The sequence below is a fragment of the Nilaparvata lugens genome, chromosome 11, assembly GCF_014356525.2.
Source record: "Nilaparvata lugens isolate BPH chromosome 11, ASM1435652v1, whole genome shotgun sequence".
NCBI lineage: Eukaryota > Metazoa > Arthropoda > Insecta > Hemiptera > Delphacidae > Nilaparvata > Nilaparvata lugens.
In genome coordinates, this window is record NC_052514.1 from 28,132,875 (window position 1) to 28,150,004 (window position 17,130).

At 33.0% G+C, this 17,130-nt stretch overlaps 1 protein-coding gene across 1 annotated transcript in view; it reads left to right on the forward strand.

Annotated features, from left to right (window-relative positions):
* The window catches only part of LOC111056381 (sphingomyelin synthase-related 1), a 30,079-nt gene that overhangs the window by 6,622 nt on the left and 6,327 nt on the right, over positions 1–17,130 (forward strand). The window contains exons 3-5 of the mRNA XM_039438049.1: positions 10,982–11,328; positions 15,013–15,147; positions 16,356–16,516. Of these exons, the coding sequence (XP_039293983.1) occupies positions 10,982–11,328; positions 15,013–15,147; positions 16,356–16,516 (643 nt within the window). The remainder of the gene's footprint in view (positions 1–10,981; positions 11,329–15,012; positions 15,148–16,355; positions 16,517–17,130) is intronic.

Genomic DNA, 17,130 nt, shown 5'->3' on the forward strand with positions numbered 1-17,130 from the left:
TATAAAACAACGTGAGAATTGATTTATTCTTTTATCATCTAAAAGAAAAGAATTATAATAATAACTTCTTTAATATTATATCAATCAGATTCCTGGCATCATTCGATTTGTCAAACTCATAAAATGAGTGTAATTAATGCGGGAGATTTTCCTCACAAGGTGAGGAAATCAAGATGATCATCATCTTAACAATTTTAATAAGAATCAAATTTAACAATTACGAAATTGAAACAATATTTAATGTCGTATTATTTGAGTGAGAAAGGTTATTCCAAGTCAGGTCATTGTATCACAAATAGAATACCTATCATGCAACTGAACACCAGTAACTAAAAAAGTAATGCTTATAGAGCAATTTTTATTGTCAATTTCAACAGAAAAAACTTATGTATATATCTTCAAAGTAAGTTGTACTCTATCTCTAATTTTCATGAAGTTAATGCTCGAAATTAAAATTGAAATTTATTTGCAAGAAAAAAAAATGGTGCAATGCATGTTGAGGAACCAATTCCTCTGGAAAATCATCAAGGGAACCAAGAGATATTTTATAAAAAGTTGATAATGGAAACCTGTTTATGATAATTCATAGAATATTGATGTTCAAAAAAGAGAGCAGAGTTTGTTGTTCCTTCATCCATTAATAATATCGGGGCACCGAGCTTCGCTCGTTATTTTTATTTATTGATAAACAGAACACAATTCTCTAAAATGATCGTGTTTATATTTCACAGCTGGCTAAACGTCAGCCTATGAATTTCGGGGATGCGATATCTTGATTTTCCACAGAATCAATCGCTTACTTTTTACCATCCACAGATGATGAAAGTCTAAGCTGTTTCAGCAAAGGATGAATTATCCTTTTAATGTCGTTCAGCGAGTTTTCGCAACGGTAAGACCTAGTGCAATCGAATTTTTATATCATAAACCTACTATGATCCAAATTTCGTGAAAATCGTTCGAGCCGTTTTCTAGATCCGTTGAACATAAATAACAAGATATAAAAATAACCAGATATAAAAATATAAACAGACATACAGAGATTGCTCGCTTAATATAATAGGATATGATGATCTAGTTGAAAAATATTACGATAGTAACCTCTTGAAAAACTTTTTAATTCAAAATATTATAATAAAACGGTACTATGGTATTATTTTTCGACTTACAAATTAAGCAGCCCTGAAGGAATATGTGTTTAGAAAATATTATGCATTATTTATCAATTTTATAGCAAATCATAGAATTGATTGAAAAAGGACAACTGAGTTTTAAGAAGCTTCTGAGTATATCATATCAAAGAGTGCTGAATCTTTATTGAACTCTATAAGTTCGTCATTGTTATTTCAAACTCATTGCCACTGACTCAAGCTGTATCCTTTCAGCCAGTCATCCATGCCAGCTGGAGAACTACGCCAATGATTAGATGTTTTCTATCACTTTTTATGGGTGCTCACGTAATTCAAGGCTAGGATTGTATTTTTTGTCGCTACACAGATCACCGAACGGAATTGAAATTGAATAGCTGTTCTTGTTTACTCTTACATTATTGTCACTATAGTCAGTTCCACTTTAAACTTTCAGCATTGATTGAATGAGTAGCGTTGATGCTAATTATATGGAATGCTGACAGTTTGAAATGTATATCATCATAGCAAACTCTAGACTAGTTAGTAAAGGCAAACTCCAATCCAACCAAATAAGATAACTTTTGTCGTTCGTGTTTCATAATCTTAATCTTAGCTATGTTTTCTCTGTGAAATGTAAATCTTCCAAATCCAGGAAATAGCCTAATTCAATTCACAGAATGCATGTTTCCTTTCCTTCCCTCATTTAATCAAATATGATAATTCCTTTACACATTTCCATGTGTACTCGTGAACTAGAGTTTTTCATATTCGAGTTGAAAAATCTGAATACTGTAGCATGTTGTCAAATCACTTGATTTCATTGCCAGCGATATTAAAGTGTCGGATTCTATTCTACATTTATTTATTCATCCATACATTGATAAATACAATATCATTCTCAACTATGAATGATTGGGAAATAAACAACAGGCTTGAAGCCCAAAACTGCTCCTTTCCCAAATAAAGAAAATAAATAAAAATCTCAGTACCCTTTTTTTAAAATATTTTGTCACTATAAAAAAAGGGTACTGAGATTTTTATTTATTTTCTTTATATTTATATTACAAGTAGCCCTATACAGGAAAGAAATAGCTATATACTATAGGTATATACTGTATACACTGTATATGCTGTGTATACAGGGTGTCTCACCAAAGTTGACCATAGATTCTACTCGACATTTCTGACAAAAAATGTTTAGTGATTTTTTTCCCATCGACCTTAGTTTTCAAGATAATATAATTATATCGATTTTTCAATATTTTCAGAATATGCCCACTTCCGGTCATTACATACTCAATAACTCGAAAACTACTGGTCGAATTTCAATTTCAAGGGTATTGTTGGAAAGAGAAAAACATTTCAAACAAGATTGATGTAATTTTATTTGTTGTACGATATTTTGTAGTTTTCTATTAGGGCTTGAACTTGAAAAAACGCTATTCTTCAAATTCGTTTGGATCATTTCAAATTCGGTAAGAGAGAATGAAAGATAAATTCATGACATTTTGAGGATAAGTTCTTAATAGAATAGAATTTTATTAATCATCCAATATTTACAAAAAATACATCGACTTCGTCAAAATACATCCTTTTTAAATCACTATTAGTCAGTCTTAAAAATACAAAAATAAAATTAACAAGTCATGTAAAACATAGATCACAAGTTACTCATTATTTCAATCAATCAATAAGCCTTTATTGTCATGAAACACAAAGTGTTGTAACAAACGTCAAAATACAATAAAATTAAAAACAGTCAAGATATTTTAAAAATAATAATAATATAGTCAAAATAATATTTTTGTAACAACAAGATTGGCAAATAGTAATAAACAGCAGCAATTGATAAATAGCAGGTATTAAAATGGGGTCCAACATAAGTCACAACAAAGCTGTTACAGTTAAACAGATGAACACTGAAGCTATTCAAAAAATTCTCCAACAGAATAAATACATCTTTCTGTAAGTAAGCCTTTGCCGTGCTACCAATTTTTCCTTAAACGGTTGGAATAGCATTTAACACCTATCAACCTAAGAATAGTTGTCGGCTCCAATAAAATAGATTCTTGATAAACTGTGAATGGATCTATTGCCTATGAATGAGAAATCCAGTTTTCAGAGCAAATTAACTTATAATCTTCAGATGAAATTACACAAATACACACAGAGAAAAAATCTTAAGCCTAATTATTTCAGAGTTATTAGGAACTAAAATACTTATCTAGTTTACAGTTGAAACACAGTGGCTATTGGCTTGACTATACAAACAGCTAAATCTGAACAAAACAGCACGTAAAAATTTATATAAAACTCAATTTAAAACATTAATAAACGAAAATGATTTAGAGCAAAACTCCACGACAACACTTGTAGCCAGCCATTTTTCTAGAAGAAGGCACAGGAAAAGACATAAGTTGCAAGTCACGAAGCCAATGCCTCCAACATTACAGACACGTCACCAAAATATTATAACTTATAAGTTTAGAATTCACATTCTACATCTGTTCTCAATAAAACTTTATTTTAAAATGTTATTTTAAATTTTTATACATATATTCTATTTAAATAAACGATTTATCCAGTAATATGTTAACCCTGCCTCGGTGACACCATGGAACAATGCAACAAACATTTACGATAATAAATTCTCCGTCAAAAAATTTGTCCATCTATTGATAACTCTGACATTTACTATAAAGTTCCATAGATCTCGAATTGAAGATTCGATTCCAATGTGAGAAGAAAAATGTAATATTACAAATACCCCCCTCTTGACATAAAAAAATTTTACTGTTTGAAAATTTAAAGAAAAAATTTACATTGACCCTAATGAAAATTGTTGAAATTTAAATTCGAGAACAGTAACAATTTTTTCTAGAAAAACATTACATGTCATCCAAAAATATTGAAAATTATTATAAAAATTCATCAATAGCGTTTGTTATATGTTTTCCAAACAATATCTCAAAATATAGAATATCAATATTACTTTTGATTTAGCTTTATAATTTAAAGAAAATATCTCAACAGAAAGTTTAATATGTAAAGAATAGTTTTTTGAAATTGCACATAAATTTAATAGATAGAAAAATTCAATTTTTATTGCATAAAAAAATTATGTATGTTGAATGAAAAATTTATTATTATTATTTATTTTTTTTTTAAATGAATTGATGAATTGTTACATTTAATTTTCACATAAAATTTCAATAAATCAAAAAATGTTCATTTCTTTCACTATTGACGCGGTTGATTTTATTGATGCACATTTTTGAAAACAGTCCGTTAAGGCACTCAGTATGATTTTCAGTTAAGTGTGACTCCAATGTGATGACGTTAAGTGTTGGGCTGATCTGGATGCATGTAGTGTTGGGCTGATACTTGTAGTCGACTGCTGCATATCAAACTCGATACAGGTGACATCTCAGTTAGCATTGCTTCATGTTTGTAGTAGACGGCTGCATTCCAAATTCAATACAGATGACATCTCAGTTAGCATTGCTTCATGTTTGTAGTAGACGGCTGCATTCCAAATTCAATACAGAGTCACATAAATTTTGTATCATATTTGTAATTATACAATGTACATTTCAGGCTTGAAATGACAATGTAATTCATTTTTTGGAAAAGAGATAGACGCTGCATACAGGATTAATTTAGGTGAGGATTAATTTAGGTAAGGTTTGGTTTTTTGATATTTTCAGCTTTCAAGGTTTAGAGTTCTGCATACAGGAATAATTTAGGAGAGGATTTTTTGAATCAATTCTTTCATGATACTGTGACTGTTCTTCTGAATTCAAAGTTGTGAATGTGAACATGGATGGCAATTACCTCCAGGTAATGCAGTAGTGTTGAAGTTTGAGATACAGAGTCAGCAATAAGCATTGGCATTGCTATTGGCGTATGCTTTGGTGTCGGCTTTGGCATCGGCGTTGATATTGGCATTGGCGCAGGCATTGGCATTGGCGCAGGCATTGGCATTAGCATTGGCGCAGATTTTGGCATTGGCGTAGCTATTGGCATTGGCGCAGGCATTGACATCAGCACAGGCATCGGCGTTGATTTTGGTGTTGGCATCAGCATTGGCGCAGGCATTGGCGTAGCTATTGGCATTGGTGCAGCATTGGCGCAGATTTTGGCATTGGCGCAGGCATTGACGTAGCTATTGGCATTGGCGCAGGCATTGATATCAGCACAGGCATCGGCGTTGATTTTGGTGTTGGCATCAGCATTGGCGCAGGCATTGGCGTAGCTATTGGCATTGGCGCAGGCATTGGCGTAGCTATTGGCATTGGCGCAGGCATTGGCATCAGCACAGGCATCGGCGTAGATTTTGGCATTTTGGCGTAGTTATTAGTGTTGATATTGTTGTAGGTATTAGTGTAGGCATCAGCATTGGCACAGATTTTGGCATCAGCATTGGCGCAGATATTGGCTTCGGCGCAGGCATCGGCGTAGATATTGGCGTTGGCATCAGCACAGGCATCGGCGTAGATTTTGGCATTTTGGCGTAGTTATTGGCGTAGTTCTTGGTGTTGATATTGGTGTTGACATTGGCGTAGTTATTGGTGTAGGCCGCAGCGTAGATTTAGGCATAGATATTGGCATAGTTATGTCACACTAGTTTGAAAATCACCCAAATGTTCTTAACACTCTTCATGGCGTTCACTTGTTGCTGATTTCGAGATTCACATGATAACTATTTCAATGTTAATGTCTGTGCTGTACCTGTTATCTTAAAATGCTTATAAACTAAAAAGAAAAACTTGATTAGGCTATCAATACAATCTAATACACATGAAAATTATTTTAAGTATCTATGAAATTGAAATTTGTTAACATCTTATTATACAGTCAGCAATACATAAATTGTGAAATATGGACATATCAATGATAAATTTAAAAAAAATTCATTTTCATCTATTCACTGTTCAAATATCAAAATTTTAATCCATTCTTCAAAATAGAAATATAATTTCATAACACCCTGTATCATTATCAAAATTGTAAAAAACATCAGATCATCACAACAAAATATTTAATTTCAATACATATTTCAATAATTTCAGACAATTGGTCTTCTATTCACAATCATTTCATAATATATCTGCATTTCATTATCATTTAGTATAACATTTCATTTATAGCAAGTTCATTTCACATTTATGATTTATCATTCAGGGTTTCAAAATTATTTAGTTTTAATTTTGTGTTCAAAAATTGTATAAAAAGCAAATTATTTAATATTGTTAATCATCGTTTGTTGGATACTATAGTTTATTTCGACTCTTCAATGTTCTAAACACAAACTACATTTCATGACAAAACTTTACTATCAATCATTAAACAAGAAACCATTCAAAACATCAATAATATTTTGCTTCAAAGGCAAACAATATTCATAAGTAATCTGCATCTATGGCAATCAACATTATTAATAATTATTTTTGCATCTATGGCAATCAACATAAGTAATCAAGACAAAAAATATTATCTCATTACTGCCTCTCTAAGTCATAACCTCTGTTATTCCTTCTTTAGGCAATAATGGGTTTCCATCTCAAAAAACAATCACATACCAGCAAAATTCTAATCAACAAACCCCACTAAAAATTCTACATACACTCCAGCATCCATTTCAAACGATAATCAATCATATCAAAATTTATAGAACAAACAGTTTTAAAATTAAAAAAAAAAATCAATTACAAAACACTTATTTCAATTAATAATATAACAAAACGTTTTAAATTGAACCAGTTATTTTTTAAACTAAGTTAAAATTTAAAGACTGTATAATAAGTACAAACATTTCAAGATTATAATACAAAGATGATCAAGATGAAATATGGGTAAATAAGTTCCCTAAAAAATACAAACAAGAGAAATAGAAAACTGGGTAAATAAATTCCCTAAAACAATATACACAAAATTGATACACTTCACATAAGTGATACATGATGAAAAAATATATCACAAGCACACAATTCTTTACACTACAATGGATAGATTTTAGAAAAGTTAAGTTTTATCAAAAATTTAAAGATTAGGAAAATAAGCTACTATTTCAACTTCTAATATTATTTCAGAAAAAATACAAATTTAAATGACTATGGACAAGATTGGTTAAGATATGCATCATAGAAGAATTTTACTGAATATTACACAAAGACAGGAAAGAATCGAAAATTGAAAAGATTAAGGGCCAAGAAAAATAGGCTACAGGAAAGAAAAAAGATACAATTATGGACTCTTACCATACGTAGTATTTACGGTCATTGCTATTCTGAATCCCGGCATGACACAGGATTCCTAATCATTGTGTGTTGGGGAATACCCTTCCATCATGTGATTCACAGTTATCATCTTGTAAGTAAGCAACTTGAAACAACCTTTGAATACTAACACATCAATGGAGACTTTGCGTTTTGTTTTCTTCAAGAGCATGATTTTATTCATGGGTTCATTTGTTTCAACCAAGCAGTTTTGCCTACAAAAGTTAGTCATGTTCACTTGAGAATGCATAGCATACACCTTTTCAATTCTCAGTTGAAAGTTGAACTCATCAACTTGACTCAAAGCAACATTCATTTTGTTCACATTATTCCTAACCTCCACAGAAACCTGTCTCATGTAAACATTCACTTTACTTATAGTTTTCCTAACCTTCAATGTAGCAATATTACTTTCATGATAGTTGACTTTCAGTGAAGACAACTCCCTACCTACTTCTTTACTCAATTCTACTGTCTCACTATGGTTGACTTTTCCAACAACAGTAACTAGGCCTACATTTTCAGAAACTTGAATGAGTTGATCTTGTAACTTAACACTACTATCATCCTGCTTCAATTTGTTTTCATCTTCATCTTCATCTTTCAATGTTTCATGTGCACTTTTCAATAGAAGGTTTATACTAACCTGCTCTAGTCTTATATTAGTACATTCTTGCTTCATATCATCAAACCTAGCATTAAACTTAGCATTTTGCTCATCAAATCTAGCATTTTGTTCATCAAATCTAGCATTTTGCTCATCAAATCTAGCATTTTGCTCATCAAATCTAGCATTAAACTTAGCATTTTGCTCATCAAATCTAGCATCTAGCTTATCAAACCTTTGTGTTAAGAATGCTATAAGATTCAGATCATTTTTAATGTTTGCCATTTTGTAATATGCACTGATTCATTAAAACTTGATCTCTCTTGAACTGACTTCCCACTCAGCAACAAACCATTCATAACCTATCAAGATATCTATCCACTAATAATTTCTATAACCAGGGATTTCATGGTGTACCATTTGGGACATATTTATTTTGTAATTCGGTCCCACCACAGGGGTAACATTTGCTGTGCTACCAATTTTTCCTTAAACGGTTGGAATAGCATTTAACACCTATCAACCTAAGAATAGTTGTCGGCTCCAATAAAATAGATTCTTGATAAACTGTGAATGGATCTATTGCCTATGAATGAGAAATCCAGTTTTCAGAGCAAATTAACTTATAATCTTCAGATGAAATTACACAAATACACACAGAGAAAAAATCTTAAGCCTAATTATTTCAGAGTTACTAGGAACTAAAATACTTATCTAGTTTACAGTTGAAACACAGTGGCTATTGGCTTGACTATACAAACAGCTAAATCTGAACAAAACAGCACGTAAAAATTTATATAAAACTCAATTTAAACATTAATAAACGAAAATGATTTAGAGCAAAACTCCACGACAACACTTGTAGCCAGCCATTTTTCTAGAAGAAGGCACAGGAAAAGACATAAGTTGCAAGTCACGAAGCCAATGCCTCCAACATTACAGACACGTCACCAAAATATTATAACTTATAAGTTTAGAATTCACATTCTACATCTGTTCTCAATAAAACTTTATTTTAAAATGTTATTTTAAATTTTTATACATATATTCTATTTAAATAAACGATTTATCCAGTAATATGTTAACCCTGCCTCGGTGACACCATGGAACAATGCAACAAACATTTACGATAATAAATTCTCCGTCAAAAAATTTGTCCGTCTATTGATAACTCTGACATTTACTATAAAGTTCCATAGATCTCGAATTGAAGATTCGATTCCAATGTGAGAAGAAAAATGTAATATTACACCTTTTATGTGTGATTTGAATAGTGAGGTACTCAACAGTCTTACTTCAGGGTCAAGCTCATTGAATAACTTAATGGACATGTTTCTCCAATTCCTATGGGTACTCGCATATTGGTGAGAATCAATTCTGAGACTTGACCTTCCTCTGGTTTGATAATTATGTATGTCACCATTTCGACTATATTCATTAAGTTTTTTTTCATGTACATCAGACAAGTGAAAACATATAAAGATGGGAGAGTCAAGACGCCTAGTTTGCGAAAAAGTGGCCTACATGTTGCTAGGGGTGGTGCCTGACAAATTATTCGAATGGCCTTCTCCTGGAGTCTGAAAAGTTTAACAGATGCCGAACAATTTCCCCAGAGCTGAATCCCATAGGCTAAATGGCTATGAATGTGAGCATAAAAGACATTCATTAAAACTTCATGATTAACTATGTGAGTTAATCTACGTAGGACAAACAAACCCTTACTGAGTTTACCTGCTGTATAATCAATGTGCTTTTCCAATTTAAATTCGAGTCAAGCATGATACCCAGGAATTTGAGAGAATCTGTGCCAGTGAACGTAGGGTTAAAGCTAAACTGTAGGTCACAGGTTTTCAGGAGGTTAAGACACAAATTGTTTGAAGCACACCAATCCATTATATTTGATGTGCTCAATTCAACAACTGTGTCAACATTTTGTTTTCCCGTCCCATTCACCAATAAGCCCAGGTCATCGGCAAAAAGATAGGGTTGGTTTTGATCACAGCAGTTCCTTATCACACCTGACGAATCATTTATGTAAATGATAAACAACAGTGAACCAAGTATTGAACCCTGGGGGACACCATATCTAACCAGCTCACCACTTGAGAATTTGCCGTTTCTATAAACAAATTGCATTCTGCGATACAAGTATAAACCAATAAGATCCACAGCTAACTTGTCAAGGCCATAAAAAGAAAGCTTTTCAGATAGAATATTATGCTTCACTGACTCAAAAGCTTCAGAAAAGTCAAATGCTCTGAGGTTCACAAATATCTTGTGCTCTAAGCTACTGATGACTCCCTCAATAAGATTCAATACATTAGAGAAATCATAAGAGAAATGGTACCCAGTTTATAGAAAAGAAATCTTTTACTGTGTGCAAGCATTCATTAACTAATACTTTATTTTTAAATTGAGTGAATGCTAGTAACTTTAATTTGTCTGGTGTAGAGTTATATAATTTTCTTGACATGAAGTGCCAGTTTCTCTGAGATTTGGAATGGCTATATTGTGGAATTTTAAGTCTATGTCTATTTCATGAATTTAAATTTTTATGGTGATTGTTTGTATCATATTTATCCAAATTTTTTGCACATAACACAAAATATTAAAAACATACAATGATGGCAATTTAATGGTATTGTTGATTGAATCAAACGAAAATTTTCTGAAAATATAATTTTTTGAGAAAGTTATTCCATTTACAAAAATTACCAAAAATAGCTCAACTAAAAGTGATTAAGTTATTTAAGGCCTTAACTTTATTTTCTTTCAGTATGTCCAGAGACTGTTCAAAATAGGTACTTGACGTACTGAAAAATTTACGTTCAGATGTACTCCCCTACAACCATATAAAAATATTAAAATAATAAAACAAGTAATACGCAATTGTTTTTGATCATTTTTATAGACTCCTGATTTATTTACTAACAGTCCACCCGAACTAACTGAGAAATTGTTGCCAACAGGTGGACCACGTCCTGAACGCCTACTCGGCAAGCGGCGGGGAGTACGAGTACCTGCACTTGCAGAACTCGAGTCACCACTCGTCCGAGGATGGCCGAGCGTCCGAGCTGCGACCCGAGTTCTCCAAGGCGCTGATAGCACTGGCCTACCTGTTCGTCGTCACTTGGATCACGGCCTTCGTCATGGTCATCGTCCACGACCGCGTCCCCGACATGAAGCGCTACCCGCCGCTGCCCGACATATTTCTGGACAATGTGCCGCATATTCCCTGGGCCTTCCACATGTGCGAATGGACCGGCACTCTCCTCCTGCTCATATGGATGGTGGTGTTGCTGCTGCACAAGCACAGGTTAGCGAATATGATGTTTTTGGGAAACAGTAAAATCCAATCCACAACAACTATGCGAGAAATGATGGATAGGGTAGACTCAAATCTAGAAAACCTGCCAGGAGGTTGAGAGAAATTATGAGTCATACGGAGCCCAATGGAAAAGCCCTTTGAATGGAGGATTGGGGGAATAGAAACAGATAAGCAGCCTGAGGGTTTTAATCTCCCGCGAACCATTTGGTCTGCTCTGACTGAATCGAATCAGAAAAGGACATGGACGATGTGGGGATATGTTTTATAAGTGGGGATCTATGACGATCCATGTTCGGTTAGGGCCGCTTTCCGAGCTCGAGATTTAGGCAAGTTCTAAACTTTAAACAGCTGGAGTCAGAAAATTGGCGTTCCGAAATGGGGCGTAATCGCAGTTTTTATGATAATCTTTATTTTCTTATTTCTATAATTGGAAACGTTTTTCCTTGACGAAACGAAACATTCCTAAATAATTCAAAATAGCTGAAACTTTATACTATTCAGTATTTTCTCTTTATTTTGTTTTGTGTTCAATTTTCTAGTTTTTTGAAATTCAATTTAAACGTGGACTGCGACTATGCCCCGTTTCGGAAAGCTAATTTTCTAACTCCGGCTGTTTAAAGTCTAGAACTTGGCTAAATCCCGAGCTCAGAAACCGGCCCTAAGTGTCAAAATAGAAGGTTCTGTGATAATTGGCAAGATGTGGTTGAAGTTTCGCCCGTATGGATTGAGGCTCTGGTTGTGGCACTATAGCTGGATATGTAGTGGACGGAAAATCAGACGTTAATGGACGTTAATCGAATCTCAGACTTTGATCTGAGTGGTCCCATTTTATAATATATGAGCTAATGATCAATACAATATTTATAAGAGAATGTTGTTTTTAAAATTGAATTAATTTCCTTGTTTTCTCTGTTTCCTTATCCTGTTTCTAATCTCAATTCACGTCAGAACCTAGTAGAGTTCATAAATAACCATGGAATATAATTACGGTACAGATGATAAGCCTCAAATGAATCATCTTCCTGTCGAGAAACAGCAAAACTGGAACTCATATCAAACTTCTTATCGAGAATTGATAGAATTGAAACCCATATTTTCCTATCTTAGTTATAATAATGTGAAATATTTATTCTATGTTTAGTTTTGAAGCATCTAAATTTGAAAATCTACTTTATTAAAGTACTTGAGGACTGAAATGTGAATAGAAGAACTACAAGGACTTAACCTATTTCGGACTATGTGTTATCTAAATTTGGGAGAGGAATAGCACAAGGTTACCTCATTTTTCCTCTCCCTATCATTTTGATGATGTACTTATTGAATAGATAAATAAATAAATAAATGATGAATATTAATATTCTCATGAAGAACAAACAGAAAAGTGACTCATATTCATCACTTATTAGATCAATCGCAAGTTTTCATTCTTTCTTTTAATTCAATTTGAATTCTATTGCAATCTCAAACCACAACTTAGTAACTCAAACAACGTCACAACAAAACTAAATTCGAATTCCACTTAAGCTTGGCATAACAAGTTCTATCTTTAAGAAAAATGAAATGCTGCATCTGATTTCTATTAGAGACAGATTAGTCCTGGATTATATTATTCGAAATTTAACACTGCTTGTTGACTCAAGCAGTCATGTCAAATTTCTCTATTAAGCTCCTTGGAATATTGCCATGCAAAATTTATTTCAATAGTTTAAGATTTAGATTTCACTCTTTGAAGTCACAGATCATTAATCCATTCTTCACATCGTATTGTGGTTACTGGTTGTTCAGTTAATGTTCACATTGGTATTGAACTTGAAAATCCAATTCGAAACATTTTCCGCTCACAGTATCTATTCTTAAACTTGGCAGATGAAGGCTACTATATAGAATGGAAAGCATGCTCTTTCTAATCCATGGAGTATTAGTATTACAATATACAAATCGTTTTCCATTACTATTCATTGTTCAATGGCAATAAAAGTGAAGAGATATAAAATGGGGTATCATAAAACGAAGATCAAGTCATTAAATTAGCAACTAAAATTTTTCTTGTAAAAGATCAAGTGGTATTTGAAACTAATCTAAGCTTATTATTATGTAAAATACGAGAGTAGTTCTCATCTCTCAATATATTCGTTTGTATTGTACTTGATATTTTCATCAAATTCCATGACTGTCTTACTCCATTGTTTATGTTTCCAAGTCATTATTTTTCTACTGAGTTTCACTTGTGAGCTATAATAAATTGTCAACTTTGTTAACGGCTTTCTTGTAACTTTTCAAACTTTCTCTGAATTATCAATATTTTCGAACATTTATTTTTATGGCCCTATAATCTATTTTGAACCGTTTAACATTGAAATAATTAAGTGATAACCTTCAAAATTATCTGAGAATCTGCAACTACCTTCCTGTTCTTTCTCATATTATTTTCTCCGCTGCATTTCTGTGCCAAATTGTTTTGTAGTTCATTCCCTATGCTTTCTATTAATATATTTCTCTAAGCCAATTGTTTTGTAACTAGAGACCCCCTGGGTTGAAGAACTCACTCATGAACTGTTGTACTGTGATCATAACCCTATTTCGGAGTTTTAAAATGTTACCTAATTTTTGGAGAGAAATAGTACAAGGAGTATCCTTAGTTTTCCTCTCCCGAGCAGTGCTTCTTTGTAAAAATTATGAATAAGTGAATAAAATAAATAAAATACTGAGATCTTTTACTAGTATGATATTACAGTAGTAGGTTTCATGGGTCCTATTCCAATTGAAAAAAAAATACTTTCTGTCGCTTCAAAACGTTTGTCCGCCATCTTGGATCCGTCATATGGATCCAACTCTATTTCTAATCCAGCTCCATTTTGAATCCAATTCATTTTTTCAAATGGGAAGATGGTCATGTGAAACATGATTTCGTTACCGGTACAGAATTTCAAAGGGAAACTAATGGCGAAACCCGCACATTTAATTACACAAAAATGAAATGAATGAGTAGCCTACCTAGACATTGAATAATCAAGTGTTAGTGAACACTAATAGCTCTATACCAGTAGCGTTGTCCCCTATGCATTAAAAAAAAAATAAATTCGTATGGCTTTTGTTGGTGGGGAGTTCCTTGCGGGAATGTTCCACCGCCTGAATATATAATTTAAGCCGTCAATGGGCCTTACGACTGTCATACTTCAGCCGGGACCGACAGTTTAACGTGCCCATCCGATAACACGGGAGTGATCTGTTTAAAAAACTTTTGGCTCTCAGTGGGGTTTGAACCCGGGATCTCTATGCTGCTACGCAAGCACTCTATCCACTAGACCACGGATCACTCCCTATGCATTGATCTTAAATATGTGAATAATTCCATCATAATTCAAATATCAATTTTTCAGATAAAATATTTGTTCATCGAATGATTGAATAATTAAAAAAATGCAATTGAAAAACTAATATTTTGAACTGTTCAATATTCTCATGATCTCATGATTCATGATATCAAGATTTTTAATAGATTTTCATACATGTCAATTGTTTTAATAACAGCTATAATATTTGAAAATCACTACTGTAATAATCCTAAAAATAAGTAGCCCATCAACATGATTTCAGCAACCTATTTCATAATCACTTATGATGATGAGTTTTTGTGTTCTGTTTAATAAATAAATGAACATGTTGTTGCAGGTTCATCCTGGTGCGTCGGTTCTTTGCTCTGTCGGGCACAGTGTTCCTACTGCGCTGCATCACAATGTTGATCACATCTCTGTCAGTGCCCGGCACCCATCTCCAATGCCAGCCCCGGCCCACATCTTCCCAACCGTGAGCATTAACCCCTTATTTCTTTAAAAACTAAAACTTCAATCAGCCGCCATTATGGATACAATTATCATGAAACATTTTTATCGATGTCATATTTCTTGTTTTAAAAAGGGATTTAAAATGATGTACCACACAATGGGTTTTTACATTTAAAAATATTCGAGTTACAACCCCGAAGTCAACCCTTCATGAGGGGTTGAAATTCAGTTGTACGTCAAAAGGTAGAGTAATTGACCGATAACTTATCCTGAAAGTTAAAGTATTATATCTACAATAGTCTCCAACTTATTGAAGGGTTCCCATACATGACTCACTCTGTATAATAAGATCTATTAAGTTGATTCTTCTACTTGAAGAAATATTCTTAAATTATTTTGAGAATTGTTGTTCCATTCAGTGTATTTCCACTTGTAATTTCAATTCAGTTATTCTTTTTGATGAATATCTCTTGAATTTTATCAACTTGGACAACACCATCCAAGTTTGACAACAATCTACGGTGTCGTGAAGGCATGGTTGCATTCAATATAACTTGTTTCTTTGCGGGTTTAGATCAACAGCTTAACTATCTCCGTTTCAATACTTATAATGCATACAGGCCTAAGAATGCATACAGGCTCTATCTACGTTTCAATACTTATAATGCATACAGGCCTAAGAATAATAAAGTTGAACTTTATTCTAACAAAATTAAACTTATCACATAAGCATTAAAATTTTCTTTCATTATGTGAATCTTTTAATGCAGAATTGATTTTACAGAACCCTCAACTGTACAATGGAATCTATACATCTGTCGCCATGATGTTCTGATTTCACAACCAATGTTATTGGATGAGTTAAACAGTTTGAATGAAATATTATATTAATCTAGTGCTTATCAACTTACTAGACGGATCAATCGGAAATATTACAGTTTTTTTATAATTAACTTTCCAATATGACTAGCTGCAAATATTACGTTTCAGAAGTATAGAAGTATGCTTATAGAAAAATGCTCTTACACACTGGACTTGGATAATTTATGGTGATTCATGTAAGAGAACTTTATATTCGTTTCATCAGACAATATTGCCTTTCAAAAACAATAGTATATTTCATAACTTTCTATGCCCAAGTGAGGAAATAGTCAATTGAAATTTGAATATATTTGCCAAAAATTGATATATTGCAAAATTATTAAATATATTTTGGTTTTCTATTCACAGTGAAGATTACGCACTAGCCGAACTGCTGTCTAAGATGAAGCAGGCCTATGTGATATGGAAAGGAGCTGGCATGTCGATACAGGGCGTCAGAACGTGTGGAGACTACATGTTCAGTGGTCATACGGTGGCATTAACTATGCTCAACTTCTTCATCACTGAGTGTAAGTTGAATTACACTTGTCTCGTAACCGATTCTATAAAATATAAGTTGTCTTGCAATTTAGGAAAAAGGCTGTCACACACTGGACGTGAATACTACGGTGAGTTGTGTAATTCATTTCTGGGTCCAGTGTTTGTTGGTCTTATTCCTATACAGCATACAGGGTGTTTACAAACTCCCTACCAACTCCAGGGCATTGTTCCTGGCTAAAAACCATATCTAAATATCATATTTAAATTGCCGGAAGTCTTCAGTTACTCACACAGCGGCCATTTTGCTTTTTTCACTTATTTTTTTTTCAAAATATTGGTTAAACATACGAAATTGAAACTTTGCACAATCATTCATAACAACTAGACAAAGCTACAAAATAATAATGATATTTTTTCAAATTCATTAAACAAAATGGTGGCCATTTTAAGTTTTGTTTCTTTTATAACTCAGAAACCGTTGGTTTTACAAAAACTTTACAAGAATAACTGTTTTTAGTGAATTAGATTACCTATCGATTGGTACCAGACTTTTTTAAACGGACCAATATTGACTTACATATGACAGCTTTAGTGGTTGGTGACCCACCTTTAGAGGGTTCTGTAACGTTATTTTATTGTTTGA